An 18,249-nucleotide genomic window follows, 5' to 3' on the forward strand; every position below is an offset into this window, starting at 1 on the left:
GCTACCTCTCATGTAAAATTCAGTACATTTGGTCACACTAAATTGAGCGAGCATGACTAAAAGTCAGAATGGTCACTTTTTGAAGTTCACAAGCCCAATGTTGCAATTTGATTTGGTGATATTGGAACAAATTTCCAGGATAAAAAGGCATGGAACAGATAATTTATGTGCTTTTTATCGTACGATGCGACTTGTGCACAAAATTTCGCAGTTGTGTGAACACGGGGTGAAATTATAAAAAAATGGCCAATTTGACATGTTTCTTGTGGTAATTTCTATCAATTGAGATTGAATTCGTGTGTTGAACAGTTTTTACACACAATTCACGTAATTTCACGGTTGAATGAGCACATAAAACGAAAAATAACAATTTAAATTGTGCAGTCAGAACTGCGATAATTTTTCGTACTGAAATGAACACTGTAAGATTGTTTTTTTTTTTATATCGTGCTAATACCCACACGCATATCAGTGACCACTTGACATTTCAGTCACGCTTCAATAAGCACGTGAGGTTGGAAACCATTTTTTGTTACCATACATAATGAAAAACTCGCAGTTTGGCCATAATCCCCATTGTAAGCTCATGTGAAGAGGAGTTTGTTTTTGAAAGGTAACAATGGCTTTTGCATGCAATGTGATCTATTCTACGGTTGAATGACCACATTATGAAACAATGATTTATCTTATTGAAATCATCTCTCGGGTGTTGCACTGATATTCTGCATTCTGCATTAAAAACTGAAAAACATAAAAACATTTCATCATTGCATTTTAGGACCAATATAACAGTCTCAGTGATCCTTGGCATTCTTCAAATTTTACACGTCAAAGGGTATATGGGGCCGGAACCCCCCCCCCCTTTTTTTTTTAATCCATGGCTGCCTTTGATTAAATATTAAGTATTCGTGGGAAATTGGTCTGCCTTTTGTTTGATGAAATCACTTTGTTGGGGCAGAGATGAGAAATTATGAAAATGAAATCTCCGGGCCTTTATTCTCGCTACTGAATACTAATTTTGGCTTTAAGTTCTTGATGTCTTTGTGACGTCATGAAGTCATGCATTAACTCAAGGAAACATAAATGCAATTAATCATTGACAAGGTACCAACAATTTCCCTTTTGTTAAACATCAATATCCTTCCGTGCTGCAAATATACACTGAGAGTCTGGAGACAGATATTGATTGTGGTGAGATAGTGACCTTTGTTGTTCATGTGGTGTTGATGATTGTGATGGTGATAGTAGTTGCTTAAAATGTTGGTTGACTATTATGCGATCGTCATGGCAATATAGCACAGATTGGGTAGCATCTGCATTCACTTTTTAGGCTTTCTCCGCTAACATCGTTGAACACGTCTTCATAAACAAAACAAATGTAAATCTTATGGGAATTTCAGCCACAAAAAATGGGTTTTGACCTGCACACTTTGCTCATTTTATGTGCTTACTGAAACATATCACAGTGTCATTTTTCATTGAAATGTTATTTTTTTCATTGAAATCAGAGTAATTTCTAAACATTTCAACTCAAACATAAAAACAATGATTTTTTTTTTTATTATGTAGGGTGCGAAAAAGGTTTTCCAATCCCACATGCTCATTGAAGCATGACTGAAATGTCAGGTGATCACTGAATGCACAGTGGTATTAAACACAATACAAAAATCAGTTGATTTCAGTGCGCAAAATTATCATAATTCTTACTGCACAATTCAAATTATTATTTTTTTGTACGTGCTCATTCAACCGTGAAATTACGTGAATTGTGTGTAAAAACTGTTCAACACATGAATTCAATCTCAATTGATAGAAATTACCACGAGAAATATGTCAAATCGGCCATTTTGGCAATTTTCTCTCCGTGGTCACTCAACTGTGAAATTTTGTGCACAAGACACATAGTACGAGAAGAAGCACGTAAATTATACATTGCATGCTTTTTTTATCCTGGAAAATTGAAATTTGTTCCGAAATCACCAAATCAAAGTTGCAAAATTGGGCTTGTGAACTTCAAAAAGTGACCATTTTGACTAAGTCATGCTCACTCAAGCGTGACCTAGTGATATCTACTGAATTTCACATTACAGGTAGCCAAGAAATACAGCTACATGGTCCTGTATTCAGATTTCCTCAAAGGTTCCTGATTCATAAATTACAGAGGTTTGTTTCAGGGGAAACTTATTTTTTGTTTAGTGTTTATATTCTAAATTATAATTTTGATATGATCTTTTAAATGTCATGATGTTAACTGATGAAATGTAGTACAGTGCACACCAATTTACCATCAGACGATACAATCACAATCATGACACTTAGAATATAAAAGAAATAGGGACCAGACAGCCAAACACTAGACAGCTGCAAGCAACTTTGTTTTACATCACTGTGTATTCACTGTCCAGGGGGTGTTTCATAAAGCTGTTTTCAAACTTACAAATGACTAAAGAACGACTGGTAATCAGTTCTCATGTGCTATACCTATCAGCATTTCCATAATTCAGCGCAAAAACTGATCACATGTTCTTCAGTCATTTGTAACTTTAAGAACAACTTTATGGAACATCCTCTGATGGCAACTAGCCTAGCATGCTAGGCAAAAGTAAATTTAGAAATGTCGCTATGGCGACTGGTATGCCTCCGCCATAATGCATGATCCTCCCAATAGGTCTAGATAGTACATGTGGACAATGTGTGATTACATTTTCACAAAATTGGCAAAATATTGAAATGACAAGTTTGTCACAAATGTGTTGTATGTTCACCTTCCTTGACCTAGGTTTAATTGGATGAATAGGAGAGCATGTATTTGGGGATTTAAGGACTTTAACTTGACTTTGACCCATTCATACATTTATGCATTGAGTAATATTCAAGGTACCAGTATGGAGAAAAAGTGCAATTTCTGTATTCAATAACATATTGTTGTCATTTCATCTAGCCTGTGACCCTAAAATTCATAAAATAATCACTGTCAGGCAGAACTATTATGTACGTTTCAAGATAACTTGAGCCGCTTCCGAGATATGGAGGAAAAAATTAGGTCAGCACTTTCACTGGATCTCTGACCTTTTGATCTTTGAGGCAAAAAAAAAAAAAAGAAAAAGAAAAAAGCACTTTCCAGAGAATTTCTATTAGGCTACACATGCATACACCAAGTGTTAAAAAAAAAAAAACCCTGCTGGCATTGCATAAATATGAGGGAAATAGTACAATTTTGAAGTGTTGCACTTGACCTTTGACCCCTGAACCTTACATTCTCTAGATAATCACTTCCAGTCAGTACATGTATATACTGTGTTCCATTAAGATACCTTGAACAATTTTCTAAGGTACGAAAAAAGAAGCTTAAATATTTTTACTTGACCTTTTGACCTTTGACCTCATGACCCAAACTTTCACCAGAGAATCTTAATTGGTTAATACATGTATACACTAAGTTTCAAGAAAATATCTTCCGGCATTCAATAGATATGGTGGAAATAGTGAAATTTCATATATTTGACCTTGACCTTTGACCTAGAGCATGTGCTCCCAAAAGTTGATAGGCACAACTTCATTAGGATACCTCAACAGGTTTTGATAGTTACCTTGTCCACCAAATTCATTACGGACGGACGGAAGGACGGACAGACGGAAGGACGGACGGAGGGACAACCCGAAAATATAATGCCTCCGTCACCACTTCGTGGCGGAGGCATAAAAAAACCAAACAAACAAACAAACCTCAAATCAAGATTTTGGTTGTCAGTTAGATATATACAAAGGAGTTGAACAATCAGTGCATTTACACAGTAAACCAGCAAATGATACACATGTATCGAGAACACGGCATTGCTGGTATAAGGGGGAAAAGGGAATACCGGTATCACTTGTACACCCATCACCTCAAAGTGCGTGTAATGATATTCCTTGTACCCAACTCTATAGGTGCATCAAAGTTGAAGATACATGTAGATGTATGTAATTCTTCTTAATGTACATAGCTCACGCATTATCATGATAAAGACTACGTTAAAAGTGAAAACAAAACAAAACAAAGAAAAATGTTGCCACTAAGGTCGGTGAGGCAAGACAAAAGACCACAAGAAGTGTGTAATAAAGCTACTGTCTCATCAAAGGAAAGTGGTTACCAGGGTCTTGATTTCATCATTCAAAAGTCTGTGAGTTTAAGCACATAATTAGACCAATGTAAAAATAAATTGAAAGGTAAAGAAACGTTTAAAGAAAATAAAATCAAATTTAGTGAAACAGATGGCACATGTACCTCCTAGATCCATGATTGTGGTGTTACGGACATTACATTCTAAGCGTTACGGACATTACAGATTTGTCCACTTTCATTAAGTGGCAGGAGTCACATGCAAGTGTTAATGTTTTTTATCCTTTTCGCTTGGATGGTAATCAATACACATTGGACAATGCTACTATAGCCCTTTCAGGAGATCTTTTATTTCAGGAGTTGCAAGTTTGAGGACTATTTGGTCAGTATGGACCCCTACTTTAACGATTTGTTGACTTTTCTATCATATTGGAATTTAATCGTCTTATTTAATGCCTGGATCTGTAAATAAGATATAGATCAGCCTTTCCACTTTCTATTATGATATTCAAACTTTTGATTACTCAAAATGTAATTTTAAAGAAATGTTACGGACATTATACTTTTTATTCACATCTACATAGCCATCACTGAGCATAACTCTGCACGAATAAACAACCTTTTTATTTTCATCAAAACTAATGCATCATCAAAATCAAATAAAATATTGGTTCAACAAATGCTCAGTATGTATTTTTACACAATGAATGTTTAGTTTTACTTTTTTCCCCCAACAGTTTATTGAAGTACAACAGTCTTTTCCAGGGTCAGATTAGTCTGTTTTGGAGAATATTGTTTATTCTGCTTCCAAATCAATCACCTTGGAAGCAAGAAAGGTGTTCTTGACCAATTGTTGGAGAGGGTCTAATACTAATGATTCCATCCTGTTCTAAAAATGGCTCTCCTTCACTACACTAAAAAAAAAAATATTCATGGATCCTTGTCTTTTCAGAAATTTCATAATCGATGGACTATCCTCATTACATAAAGTCCAACCTCAGTTTTCCAGCAATCACTTTTCTGTATTGCTCTATTAGCCAGATATGGACTGGCATATGATTTTCTTTGCATAATTCGGTACAAAATATGTACTAAAAGTACATAGCACTTTTTTATTCTTTACTAAGTAATTGTGATTCAGGACATAAATGTTAATCGCTATGGTACAACATTATAAACACTAAACAAAAAGTAAGTTCCCCCTAAAACAAACCTCTGTAATTTATGAATCGGGAACCTTTGAGGAAATCTGAATACAGGATCATGTAGCTGTATTTTTCGGCTACCTTTCATGTGAAATTCAGTGGATATCACTTAGTCACGCTTGACTGAGCATGACTCAAAGTCAAACTGGTCACTTTTTGAAGTTCACAAGCCCAATTTTGCAACTTCGATTTGGTGATATCGGAACAAATTTCAATTTTCCAGGATAAAAAGGCATGCAATGTATAATTTATGTGCTTCTTATCGTACCATGTGACTTGTGCACAAAATTTCACAGTTGAGTGAACATGGGGTGAAAATTACCAAAATGGCCGATTTGACATTTTTCTCGTAGTAATTTCTATCACTTGAGATTGAATTCGCGTGTTGAAAAGTTTTTACACACAATTCACGTAATTTCACAGTTGAACGAGCAAATTAAAAACAAAGAAAAAAATAATTTAAATTGTGCAGTAAGAGCTGCAATAATTTTGCGCACTGAAATCAATTGTTTTAATGCTTTTTGTATTGTGTTTAATACCACTGTGCATACAGTGATCACCTCACATTTTAGTCACGCTTTAATGAGCATGTGGGGCTGGAAAACCCTTTTTTACCCTATATAATAAAAAATATTCATTGTTTTTATGTTTTAGTTGAAATGTTGGGAAATTACTCTGATTTCAATTTAAAAAAATAACATTTCGATAAAAAAGTGACATTGTGATATGCTTCAGTGAGCACATAAGATGAGCAAAGTGTGCAGGTCAAAACCATTTTCGTAGCTGAAATTCCCATAAGATTTACATTTGGTTGGTTTTGAAGACGTGTTCAGCGGTGTTAGTGGATAGAGCCTAAAAAGTGAGTGCAGATGCTCCCCAATCTGTGTTATATTGCCGTAACGATCGCATAATAGTCAACCCACATTTTAAGCAACTATCATCACCATCACAATCACCAACACCACATGAACAACAAAGGCCACTACATGTATCTCACCACAATCAATATCTGTCTCCAGACTATCCATGCATATGTGCAGCATGGGAGGATATTGATGTTGAACAAAAGTGAAATTTGGTACCATGTCAATGATTAATTGCATTTATTTTCCCTTTGAATTAATGCATGACTTCATCTCTGCTCCAACAAGGGGGTTTCATCAAACTAAAGGCAAACCAATTTCCCCACGAATACTTCAATATTTAATCAAAGGTAGCCATGGATTATAAGGAGGGTTTCCGGCACCATGTACCCTTTGACGTGTAAGATTTGAAAGGAATGCCAAGGATCACTGAGACATTTATATCGGTCCTAAACGCAATAATTAAATGTTTTTCAGTTGATTTTAAATGCAGAAGATCAATGCAACACCTGCTGGATGACTTTAATAAGATAAATCATTGTTTCATAATGTGGTCATTCAACCGTAAAATAAACCACATTGCATGCCAAAGCCACTGTTAGCTTTCAAAAGCATAAATTCCTCCTCTTCACATGAACTTACCGTGGGGATTAGGGCCAAACTGCCAATCTTTCATTATGTAGGTTAAAAAAAGGGTTTCCAGCCTCACGTGCTTATTGAAGCATGACTGAAATGTTAGGTGGTCACTGATATGCATTTGGGTATTAGCACAATATAAAAAAAAGCATCATACAGTTGATTTCAGTGCGCAAAATTATCGCAATTCTGACTGCACAATTCCAAATGTTATTTTTCTTTGTTTTTAATGTGCTCATTCCACCGTGAGCTGTGTGTAAAAACTGTTCAACACACGAATTCAATCTCAATTGAAAGAAATTACCACGAAAAACATGTCAAATTGGCCATTTTGGTAATTTTCATCCCATGTTCACTCAACCGTGAAATTTTGTGCACAAGTCACATGGTACGATAAGAAGCACATAAATTATACGTTGCATGCCTTTTTATCCTGGAAAATTGAAATTTGTTCCGATATCACCAAATCAAAGTTGCAAAATTGGGCTTGTGAACTTCAAAAAGTGACCATTTTGATTTAAGTCATGCTCACTCAAGCGTGACCAAGTGATATCCACTGAATTTCACATGAAAGGTAGCCGAGAAATACAGCTACATGATACTGTATTCAGATTTCCTCAAAGGTTCCTGATTCACAAAACATAGATGTTTGTTTTAGGGGGAATGTCCATAACACTTTTTAAAAGGAATTATGCAGGTTTCCGAAAAACTGTGTGGATATGTTGTGTGATATCACATTTTAGCTTTGCATTTGAATTTAGAACAAAATTAGACCAAAACACAGTGTGTTACAAGAACTTTTACATCTAAAATGTTACGGACATTACACTTTGAAAGAGGTGGAAATTCAAAAAGTTGAAATGCTCATCTTTTAAGAAAGAATTATTTTCTTTCGATACCAAGAAGGATGATGTAAAAATGAGTCATCAGCTTTATCACAGCATAAAATGGTTGCCTGAAAGTCATTTTATAGGGAAAATTTCTACTTCAGAGTAATTACATGCAAATCATACTGAAATTTTCTGCAATGTCTTAGAAAAAACACACGATTTCAATACCTAAAAAATTACATTTTTTTCCAAATTGTACCAAATTTTTTTCATATCAGTTTGATATGACCCTTCCTGGATACTTCCCAGGGTAAAACAAAGTTGTTTCCTGATTTTCACTTTTCCACCCTCGGGTAACATTTTTCACGGAATTGCCCATTAGCAAATGACACAAAACTCATAAATACATTTCTATGCCAACATTCAACAATAGGTGCTAATGGTTCCTTCCACAACTTGATCATCAGTGCTCATATCGTCAGTGGTCATCCCAAACGTTGTACAGGTATACCCCGATTTTTGGTCAAAATTTTGATTTTGAGATTTTGATAGTAGACATTCCATTCTATATTCATGTACTATGAAATGTTCAGTTTCTAATTTGATTTAATTTTTGTGTAATCACCACTTTAATATAGTCATGGCATTTACTTTTTGATCATTTCCCCAAAGGCGCGCATGTTAGAACCCAGTGATATGCCGTCCTCTCCTATATATGACACTTCGGATAACCGCAAACACATTGAGCGCGGTCAACGTACCGTCTTATATCGGGAGCATTGACTTTGCACATTAATCTTTTGATATAGGCCTATGACCATCATTGACCACAAGTACAGTATGTGCGGTCAACAAAACTGTCCTATACGTGGTAAATGAACATGTTCTTTGCAAACCGAATATGTAGATCTCTTGCGATTTCTTGCATTATTCCTAGCAATGCAATTCGAAATATATATCATACGTTACAGTAAGAATTCAACATATTACAAAAGTACAATTGTAAATGTCAAATATAAAACTGTACCAATCATGATTGAAACATGGGTAACCTTCAAACGAGATTACAATTTTGTATCTGCAAATGCTATTCATGTACACAAAAATTACAATGATTGCTCGGATGACTGCTGACGATACAGTATATTCATGATTTCTATCATTAGGAATTACATGTACAATATTTTTATACTTGGAGTGGATGAAATCATCTGATAATAGTGAGTGATATTTCTCCACGGTAAACCACACAGGTGAAACGACTCTACACTGTGTGTGTAATATGATTCTTTGTGCAGAATTGCATGCAAAAGGCATTATGGCCACATTCATATATCAAAACCTTCAAAGACACACTATACATGGAATTCTCCATGCATGACGTCCACTTCAGTTGAACTAGAGAAATTCTTCATGTCAGAAAATCCAAGTGCTGATTTCATCAGGCAGATTCTTTATTTGATATACATTGTAATGTATACTGTATAATGCAAGTTAAACTCAAATACTGCCTGTATAAATGGGTCAGAGTTATCACTGATTTCATGATCAACCATAAATTCACTTGACATTTAATACAGAGCTGTGATTATACTTTCAATATCAAATTGATCTGCCACAGCACTTTTAGACCCCGTTTACAGTGCGGGGCCGGGCTCGGCCGCGGCCGAGCCGCGGCCGAGCCGCGGCCGAGCCCGGCCCCGCACTGTAAACGCCTCAATTGCGCGGCCGAGCCTCGCAATTTTGTCCGTTTACACTGCTGGGCCCGGCCGCGCTTTTGATTCAAACCTTTCAATATTTTGTCGTAGTGGCGCTCTGCTTGTAAACAAACGCAATTTGGTATTGTCTGGTTTTCAGACCCTTTGCCAAATGAATTCCGTGGCGACAAAGTCGCTGTTCGGGCAAAGGCCTTTGCCAAAGGAAAGAATCCTTTGCAGGACAAAACCACCTTAAAATATACTAGTTTTCGACGTTGAGGGGGTTAATATCCTGAAAAGTGAAAGATACAGGCAGAGGGTTTGGAAGCCAGACTAAAATTGGCCGCGCAATTGGCCGCGCATTTGGGCCAGTTTGCGTTTACACCAAGAAAAGGCCGGGCTCGGCCGCGTGGCCGAGACCACCTCCAGAGCAAGGCCAAATGCGAGGCCAATTTTGGCCTCGCATTTGGCCTTTTGCGTATTTACACTGAAGCGGGGCTGGGCATGGCCGCGGCCGAGCCGCGGCCGAGCCTCGCACTGTAAATGGGGTCTTAGTGCGGGAATATAAACAGTGTACCCTTGGGTTATGCACGCCTAACTGGACAGAAGCCTCACTATGCCACCACTGGCAATCTATTGACAATGTCTGGGCACATAAAGAATAGAAGAGGTAACATTAAACAAGGCAAGTGCCATAATGTGTCTCACCCAAATGGGATATAACAGATAAAAAGAGACATAAGAGGGTAAAAATTTACGGCAAAAAAGAATAAACCTGCCATAAAAACTTATCATTGGGCCCTTAAAGTTCATTGACCCCTGCCTGTGAACTTTGACCTTGAGGTAATCATCCACTCCCCAAGGGACATCTACCATCCAAGTTTGGACACAAACGCCAGTTATGGATCAAAAGTTATGACCCATAATAGAAACACACCATCAAATCTTAACATTGGGCTCTAAAAGTTTGTTGACCCATGATTATGACCTTTGAACTTGTGGTGACCATCCACTCCTCAAGGGACAACTACCGTCCAAGTCTACTCACAAATGGAGTTATGGATTACAAGTTATGACCCACAATAGAAACGCGCCATAAAAAATATTAAAATTGGGCTCTAAAATTTTGTTGACCCCTACCTGAGTGTGCCCTTTGACCTTGTGGTGATCATCCACTCCCCAAGGGGTATCTACCATCTAAGTTTACACACAACAGACCTAAAGATCAAAAAGTATGACCCATAATAGAAATGCGCCACAAAAACTTAACATTGCGCTCTTAAAGTTTGTTGGCCTATGCTTGTGACCTATGACCTTGTGGTGACCATCCACTCCCCAAGGGACATCTACCATCCAAGTTTACACACAAATGGAGTTATGGATCAAAAGTTAGGACCCATAATAGAAAAATGCACCATAAAAACTTAACATTGGGCCCTAAAGTTCATTGACCCCTGCCTGTGAGCTTTGACCTTGAGGTAACCTTCATATATGGTAAAATGTGAAACTTTGTATGACCCCTCTTCCCTCGAAGTTTGATTGTAATTGAAGCAAAGAGTAAAGAGTTATTCAAGTTTTTGTAGCGTTCAGGACAGACGACGGACGGACAGACGGACGACGGATGGACAACAGACGGACATACACCGCAGGCAATCCCTTTTAGTCTCCCCTCACCTCTGGTGGGCTCGACAAAAAATCTTAGCTACCCCATCCTTTTTTCAAAGGTTCCCCTCAATTCCAACAAAACTTCATTAAGAATGAAGTTAACACATAGATTACTCATACTACTTTTTTTCATGTTGGAACGGCAGCTTTTTCTTTTTTTAATGGATGGCAAGGTATATTCCTGAAAACGTTGTTTCTTCATGTGATCATTGAACCTGCATTGGTGGACCAATGATTCATGGCAGATCTGGCAGGTGTACAATACTTGGGGAAGCAGGCATGCCAGCGACTGCGCAAAGACATGTGGCGATTAGGGGACCCTCGCTGAGTGAAGCACTTTAAACAAACGTTGCAGGATAATGGCTTCTCACCAGTGTGCACCCTCATATGGCGAATCTTATTTTCCTATGATATAGATTTCTCATGCACTTTGCGCTGCTCTTTAATAGATGAGCACTTACATCGCTTCTACTCGGACTTGCTTTGTTGTTCATATGATTTTCACTCTCTCCCTCCTCACCTCAACACAGGCTGTGCTCATATATATAACCTCAGCAAACAAATCCTGGTTAGGGTTATCATCTAGTATGCTTGGATCATGCAAGGACATGTGCCCTTTGAGTGACCAACTCTTTGTGAAGCACTTTGAACAAACTTTACAGCGGTATGGCCTCTCCCCCGTGTGCACTCTCATGTGCTGATTGAGGGACCCACTCTGTGCGAAGCACCTTGAACAAACTTTACAGCGGAATGGCTTCTCCCCTGTGTGCACTCTCATGTGCAGTTTGAGGGACCCACTCGCTGCAAAGCACTTTGAACAAACTTTACAGCGGAATGGCTTCTCCCCTGTGTGCAGTCTCATGTGGACCGTCATATTCCGCTTAAGAATGGTAATCCCGCATACTTTACACTGCTCTCTTGTGCGCTTGTGTTTCTTGAATTGGGGCTTGCTTTGGTGTTCGTCTTTCATCCTTTTCTTCGACACATCAAGAGAGGTTGCCCTCACTGTCTCACTAAACGAATTTGGGTTAGTCGTATCACATGTGTGCATGGGACCATGCAAAGACATGTGCTGTTTGAGGGAACCGCTCTGTGAGAAGCACTTTGAACAAACTTTACATCGGAATGGCTTCTCCCCCGTGTGCACTCTCATGTGCTGATTGAGGGCAGAACTCTGTGTGAAGCATGATGAACAAACTTTACAGCGGAATGGCTTCTCCCCCGTGTGCACCCTCATGTGGATCCTCATATAATTCTTTACTACAGATTTCCCGCACACTTTGCACTGCTCTTTTTTTACAAAAGAGTGCTTGGATCCCTCCCCCTCAGGCTTACTCTGGTCTTCATGTGAGTTCATCCTCTTCTTTGACAAATCAAGAGAGGTTGATCTCACGGACTCGCTAAACGAATTTGGGTTAGTAGTTTCATATGTGTGTATGTGACCGTGCAAAGATATGTGCTGTTTGAGGGAACATTTGTGTGAGAAGGACCTTGAACAAACTTTACATCGGAATGGCTTCTCCCCCGTGTGCACCCTCATGTGCTGATTGAGGGCAGAACTCTGTGTGAAGCATGATGAACAAACTTTACAGCGGAATGGCTTCTCCCCCGTGTGCACCCTCATGTGGATCCTCATATAATTCTTTACAACAGATTTCCCGCACACTTTGCACTGCTCTCTTTTTTCTGAAGAGTGCTTGGATCCCTCCCCCTCAGGCTTACTCTGGTGTTCATGTGATTTCATCCTCTTCTTTGAAAAATCAAAAGAGGTTGATCTCACGGACTCACTAAACGAATTTGGGTTAGTAGTTTCAGATGTGTGTATGTGACCGTGCAAAGATATGTGCTGTTTGAGGGAACCTTTGTGTGAGAAGGACCTTGAACAAACTTTACATCGGAATGGCTTCTCCCCCGTGTGCACCCTCATGTGGATCCTCATATAATTCTTTACTACAGATTTCCCGCACACTTTGCACTGCTCTCTTTTTACAAAAGAGTGCTTGGATCCCTCCCCCTCAGGCTTACTCTGGTCTTCATGTGAGTTCATCCTCTTCTTTGACAAATCAAGAGAGGTTGATCTCACGGACTCACTAAACGAATTTGGGTTAGTAGTTTCAGATGTGTGTATGTGACCGTGCAAAGATATGTGCTGTTTGAGGGAACCTTTGTGTGAGAAGGACCTTGAACAAACTTTACATCGGAATGGCTTCTCCCCCGTGTGCACCCTCATGTGGATCCTCATATAATTCTTTACTACAGATTTCCTGCACACTTTGCACTGCTCTCTTTTTTCTGAAGAGTGCTTGGATCCCTCCCCCTCAGGCTTACTCTGGTGTTCATGTGATTTCATCCTCTTCTTTGACAAATCAAGAGAGGTTGATCTCACGGACTCACTAAACGAATTTGGGTTAGTAGTTTCAGATGTGTGTATGTGACCGTGCAAAGATATGTGCAGTTTGAGGGAACCTCTCTGTGAGAAGGACCTTGAACAAACTTTACATCGGAATGGCCTCTCCCCCGTGTGCACCCTCATGTGGAGCCTCATATTTTTCTTTACTAAAGATTTCCCACACACTTTGCACTGCTCTCTTTTTGGAAAAGAGTGCTTGGATCCCTCCCCCTCAGGCTTACTCTGGTCTTCATGTGAGTTCATCCTCTTCTTTGACAAATATGTCTCACTAAAGGAATTTGTGTTACTTGTATCACATTTGTGCATGTGACCGAGCAAAAACATGTGCCGTCTGAGGGACCATCTGTGTAAGAAGCACCTTGAACAAACTTTACATTGGAATGGCTTCTCCCCCATGTGCACCCTCATATGGATCTTCATCCCTGTCTTCAATATAGATTTCCCGCACACTTTGCACTGTTCTCTTTTTTTAAAAGAGTGCTTGGATCCCTCCCCCGTGTGCACTCTCATGTGCTGATTGAGGGCAGAACTCCGTGTGAAGCATGATGAACAAACTTTACAGCGGAATGGCTTCTCCCCCGTGTGCACCCTCATGTGGATCCTCATATAATTCTTTACTACAGATTTCCCGCACACTTTGCACTGCTCTTTTTTTACAAAAGAGTGCTTGGATCCCTCCCCCTCAGGCTTACTCTGGTGTTCATGTGATTTCATCCTCTTCTTTGACAAATCAAGAGAGGTTGATCTCACTGTCTCACTAAACGAATTTGGGTTAGTAGTTTTACATGTGTGTATGTGACCGTGCAAAGACATGTGCTGTTTGAGGGAACCTTTCTGTGAGAAGCACCTTGAACACACTTTACATCGGAATGGCTTCTCAGCTAACTGCACCTTCAAGTGGTGATACATATTTTTCTTTGATGTGGATTTCCTGCACACTTTCTGTTTTCTTGCAGGAATGTGCTTGGGTCCATTTGACTTCCACTTGCCTTGGTGTTTGTTCAATTTCATCCTCTTCTGTGACACATGATGGGGTGCCTCTAAAGTCTCACTGAAGGAATCTGGGTTGTTGGCATTACTTGACATATGGCTGGTAAGATTTTTTTCTTGGGGGTCTGCTGCGTGTGTAAGCCTTTCTCCTCTAAGACCAAGTGCTGGGAAAACCAGCCCCTCCTTATCCTCTGCTGATACATCTTGCCCTGCCGAGGCTGATGGGGCTGTATTAGTCTTCTCACTGTCCACTGATGGTGTGTCATTCATCACCCCTGCAATTGCCAGGCACTTTGCATGAACTGCAACATGTGAAGAATTGCAATGTTGGTCGGATCCTGCTTCATAAAAGCCTCTCTGGATTTCATTTTGATTAAGAGTGCTTGTCCGCGACACAGAATCCTCATCCTCATTTAGAACAGGGTTCTTTGTTTCACCTGCTGAAATAACAAAATGACATAAAACTACTTCACATCCCTTGATTTTAAGTCAGGACTCAATAAAGGTGAAATGGGTCAATCAAGTCAATATTGGGTTTTCATATTTTCAGAAAGAACTACCCTTCTTCTACATTATCTTCACAGTTGGGATCTTAAAATGAATAGGAAAGTGCATTTTCAGCAGTTTCTCTACAACTTTTCTTTTTTTGTAGAGTATAATGTGAGATCAGGTATATCTAAGAGACCCTTTTCATTTCTTGAAAGCCCTTTGCACACTCTTTACTTTCAAGTTTACTAACTTTTGAAGGGCTAAAGTTAATGCTTTGAAAGTTGGCATTAATCATGAACAGAATGTGTTGATAGAGCATATAAATTCAGCCTATCTGATACTCTTTTCATTGTTGTTGCTCCAGTGGTTTACACCCTGTATTTTGTTCTGTTCATTGCACAGCTGGCATGGTTTGGTGAAGATTAAGTGCTTGAAGAGACCCTGTACTTTAGAGACTCTTGTCTTGGTTCACCCTTTTCAAGAGTGTGTGCTTTCTTTCCAACATTTACACAGTCTAGGAGAATCCATTTCACTTGAGCTATACATCATTGTAAAGCTTAGAGTCTGTTCTTTCAGGATCTGCCCTAAATTAAAAATCTGTGTCTCGCGACTTTTGGTTTTGTGATGCAGGAGTACATATTTACTGTATATGCTGTTATTTTTGCTTACAGATATTTTCGCGAATGACAGGGCCATAGACATTTTCGCAAGATGTTTTCACAAATTGACACCAACGCTTACGTTAAAGGGACTGTACAGTACTGCTTTGGGTGGGGATTCATGTTTTTAACATTCCTTAAGTGAGATAATGAGAAACCTCTTCTGAAATATGAAAGAGCATGTAATTCTAACAAGGATTCAACATTTATTTGATGAAAATTGGTTTTCAAATGGCTCACATATCCAAAAGTGATAAAAGGCGACAGGCCACGTCTTTTATTACAATCTCTTTGTTCCACTCTGTTTTTGGATATCTCAGCCATTTCAAAACTGATTTTCATCAAATGAACTTTTGATACCCCTTAGAATTGCGTGCTCTTTGACATCTCATAGAGTGGTTTCTGAATATCTTGCAAAACATTAAAAGCCAAATCCTCACCTTGACCAGAAGTGTACACACCCTTCAATGCTCTAGTAACAGGGCACATCGAGACATTTTTGCATGGATCTAACTGTCATTCGTGAAATTCACAAAAATAACAGCTCATACAGTATATTTTATTTGCTAATACACAAAAAAGTCACAAAGATTCATTTTCAAGCATGCAACTAAGCCTTTAATTCAATGCATTGTGGGTTAACTAAGACCCAGTTTACAGTGAGTGAAAAGGCCGGGCTCGGCCGTTATTTGTGGTAAAAAATTGGCCGTGCATTTGGCTCTGGAGGTAGTCTTGGCCATGGCCAAGCTGCGGCCGAGCCCAGCCTTTTCTCACTGTAAACACAAACTGGGCTTAATGAGGTACCACATCTAGTCTGGCTTCCAGACCCTCTGCCCATACTACAACTGTATTTCGCTTTTCAGAATATTGACGTTTTCAACGTCGAAAACTAGTATTAATAGATGAAGGTGGTTTTGTCCTGCACAGTAATTTGTCTTCTGCAAAGGTGGCGACACTGCCGTGGGGCGTGGACTTTGTCGCCACGGAGTCCAGTTGGGCAGGGGCCTGGAAACCAGCTGTTATCACATTGTGACCGGCGTCCTCTCATTAAAAACATGTAGTGTTTGTTTGAACCTTCACAATTCTCTCAGTGGCATGTAGGGAATCTACCGGTCCAAAAAAGACTGTCAAACCATCAGCCTGGTAAGTTGCAAGTTGCTACCTTTGGATCATCAGATGCCACTTTTATGGTTTGAGAATAATACAGGTTGGTTACATTCCTATCAGTATCATTACCTGGTGGGGTAGGGCTCTCTTGGGTGTGTCTGGATCCATGTCTTGTTAGGTGCTGTCTGAAATCTTCACTGCTTGTAAATGCTTCTCCACACTCCTCACACAGAGGTAGCTTGTAAGTCTTGACCATGATTTCTCTTTCCTTCTTGAGTTTTGGAATGGAGGAAGTTGAACATGGGTTGGCATCATAGTCTTCTGCAATTGAGAATTGAAAGATATAAATTGTATAGAATTAAAGTTACTGGCACCATTCTATAAAGATGTTCACAATTAAGCCCATTCATTTCAGTTAGATGAAAAACACTTTTGGGGAGCGAAATAGGTGAACTGTCCTTGGTGTGAAATGCTTTACTTCCTATATACACTGTACTACAACTCTAAATTCGATTACTATATGGGCCATTCTCAGATTAAGTGTTCAATTCCATGTGAGTAAAACCGAAAAATCAACCACAAAGTAATACATTCAAAGATGTGTTTTCGGAAACTTCAAAACCGGTCAAATACGAAACAAAAAGTGGAACATTCTAAATGATGGCCATTCATTGAGTAAAAATGAATTGAAATAGAGCATCATATATGATTTTTGATCACCAATCAGATACGTTACCGCAAATTTACATGTTGTAATGGACTCCTAACTCTGAATTAAATTCATTGTTTTGATCCAATTTCTATTCAGGAAAAGACATCTGTCCCTCCTAAAGATATTGGGGTTTTTCAAGAGGTAAAGATGTTGTCATCCCTTGCTAATTGGTAGAAATTATTTCTGTGTGGTAGGTTGAAATATGCTTTTTGCTGAAATGAAATATAACCGTAAGATTCACTTTGTATTTTTAGCAAATTTCGCTTACAAATAAAGTTTCGAATCCCACAAATCATGCAAAGGGAACGATCCGATCTGGAATTTCCACAGGAAACAAATATGAATTGCTTTCCTGGGGAAATAACTATTGAAAAACATCGAATCACCTTTGGTAACGTATCTGGCAAAATATAAGTAATAATTTTAGTTGTGTATGAATTAATAAATATTACCTGTTTAATTATTCACCTCATGAATTGATGTAAAAATGAATGATGTAAGCCCAAATTAACCATTTTAAACATTGTACGTAATATCTAAACTATGAAATGTAGTGGAAAAGAGCCCTGAATGTGAAAGCTGAGTTCTTCATTCACAGAATACTCTCATCTTACGTCTGAATGTATTTATCCATCTGACTATAAATATTCATTAAGTTTTGATGGATAATGCAAACAAGGTTTGAAAAATATATTTTTGCAGGCACTTAGAAGGAAGTAGGTACAGTCTCTATGAACTCGATATGCTAAACAGTTGTTTGACCTATGGTAACGTATTTGGCTCATCCCTTTTAATAAGAAATGAATAAATAATTGTTCAACTTATCAATGAATCTTGAGTAGTTCTTCATATGTTGAAAAACACTAGAATAGATATGCAACAGA

At 38.6% G+C, this 18,249-nt stretch overlaps 1 protein-coding gene across 1 annotated transcript; it reads right to left on the reverse strand.

The window, feature by feature from the left end:
- Positions 1–11,386: 11,386 nt before the first annotated feature.
- Positions 11,387–16,893, reverse strand: LOC139731271 (uncharacterized). The gene is made up of 2 exons (XM_071642158.1): positions 16,783–16,893; positions 11,387–14,838 (listed from the first exon to the last, which is right to left on the reverse strand). Exon 2 carries the CDS (start codon positions 14,666–14,668, stop codon positions 11,489–11,491), a length of 3,180 nt encoding a protein of 1,059 aa, XP_071498259.1. The 5' UTR covers positions 14,669–14,838; positions 16,783–16,893; the 3' UTR covers positions 11,387–11,488.
- Positions 16,894–18,249: the final 1,356 nt, after the last annotated feature.

This window comes from Diadema antillarum, unplaced genomic scaffold (genome assembly GCF_040938485.1).
Source record: "Diadema antillarum isolate AM-2024a unplaced genomic scaffold, OU_Dant_1.0 seq00000367_RagTag, whole genome shotgun sequence".
In the NCBI taxonomy this organism is placed as follows: domain Eukaryota; kingdom Metazoa; phylum Echinodermata; class Echinoidea; order Diadematoida; family Diadematidae; genus Diadema; species Diadema antillarum.

What these genes read in the sequence shown, in the direction of transcription:
- LOC139731271 (XM_071642158.1), bottom strand. Translation starts at nt 14,668, where the DNA reads ATGAATGACACACCATCAGTGGACAGTGAGAAGACTAATACAGCCCCA.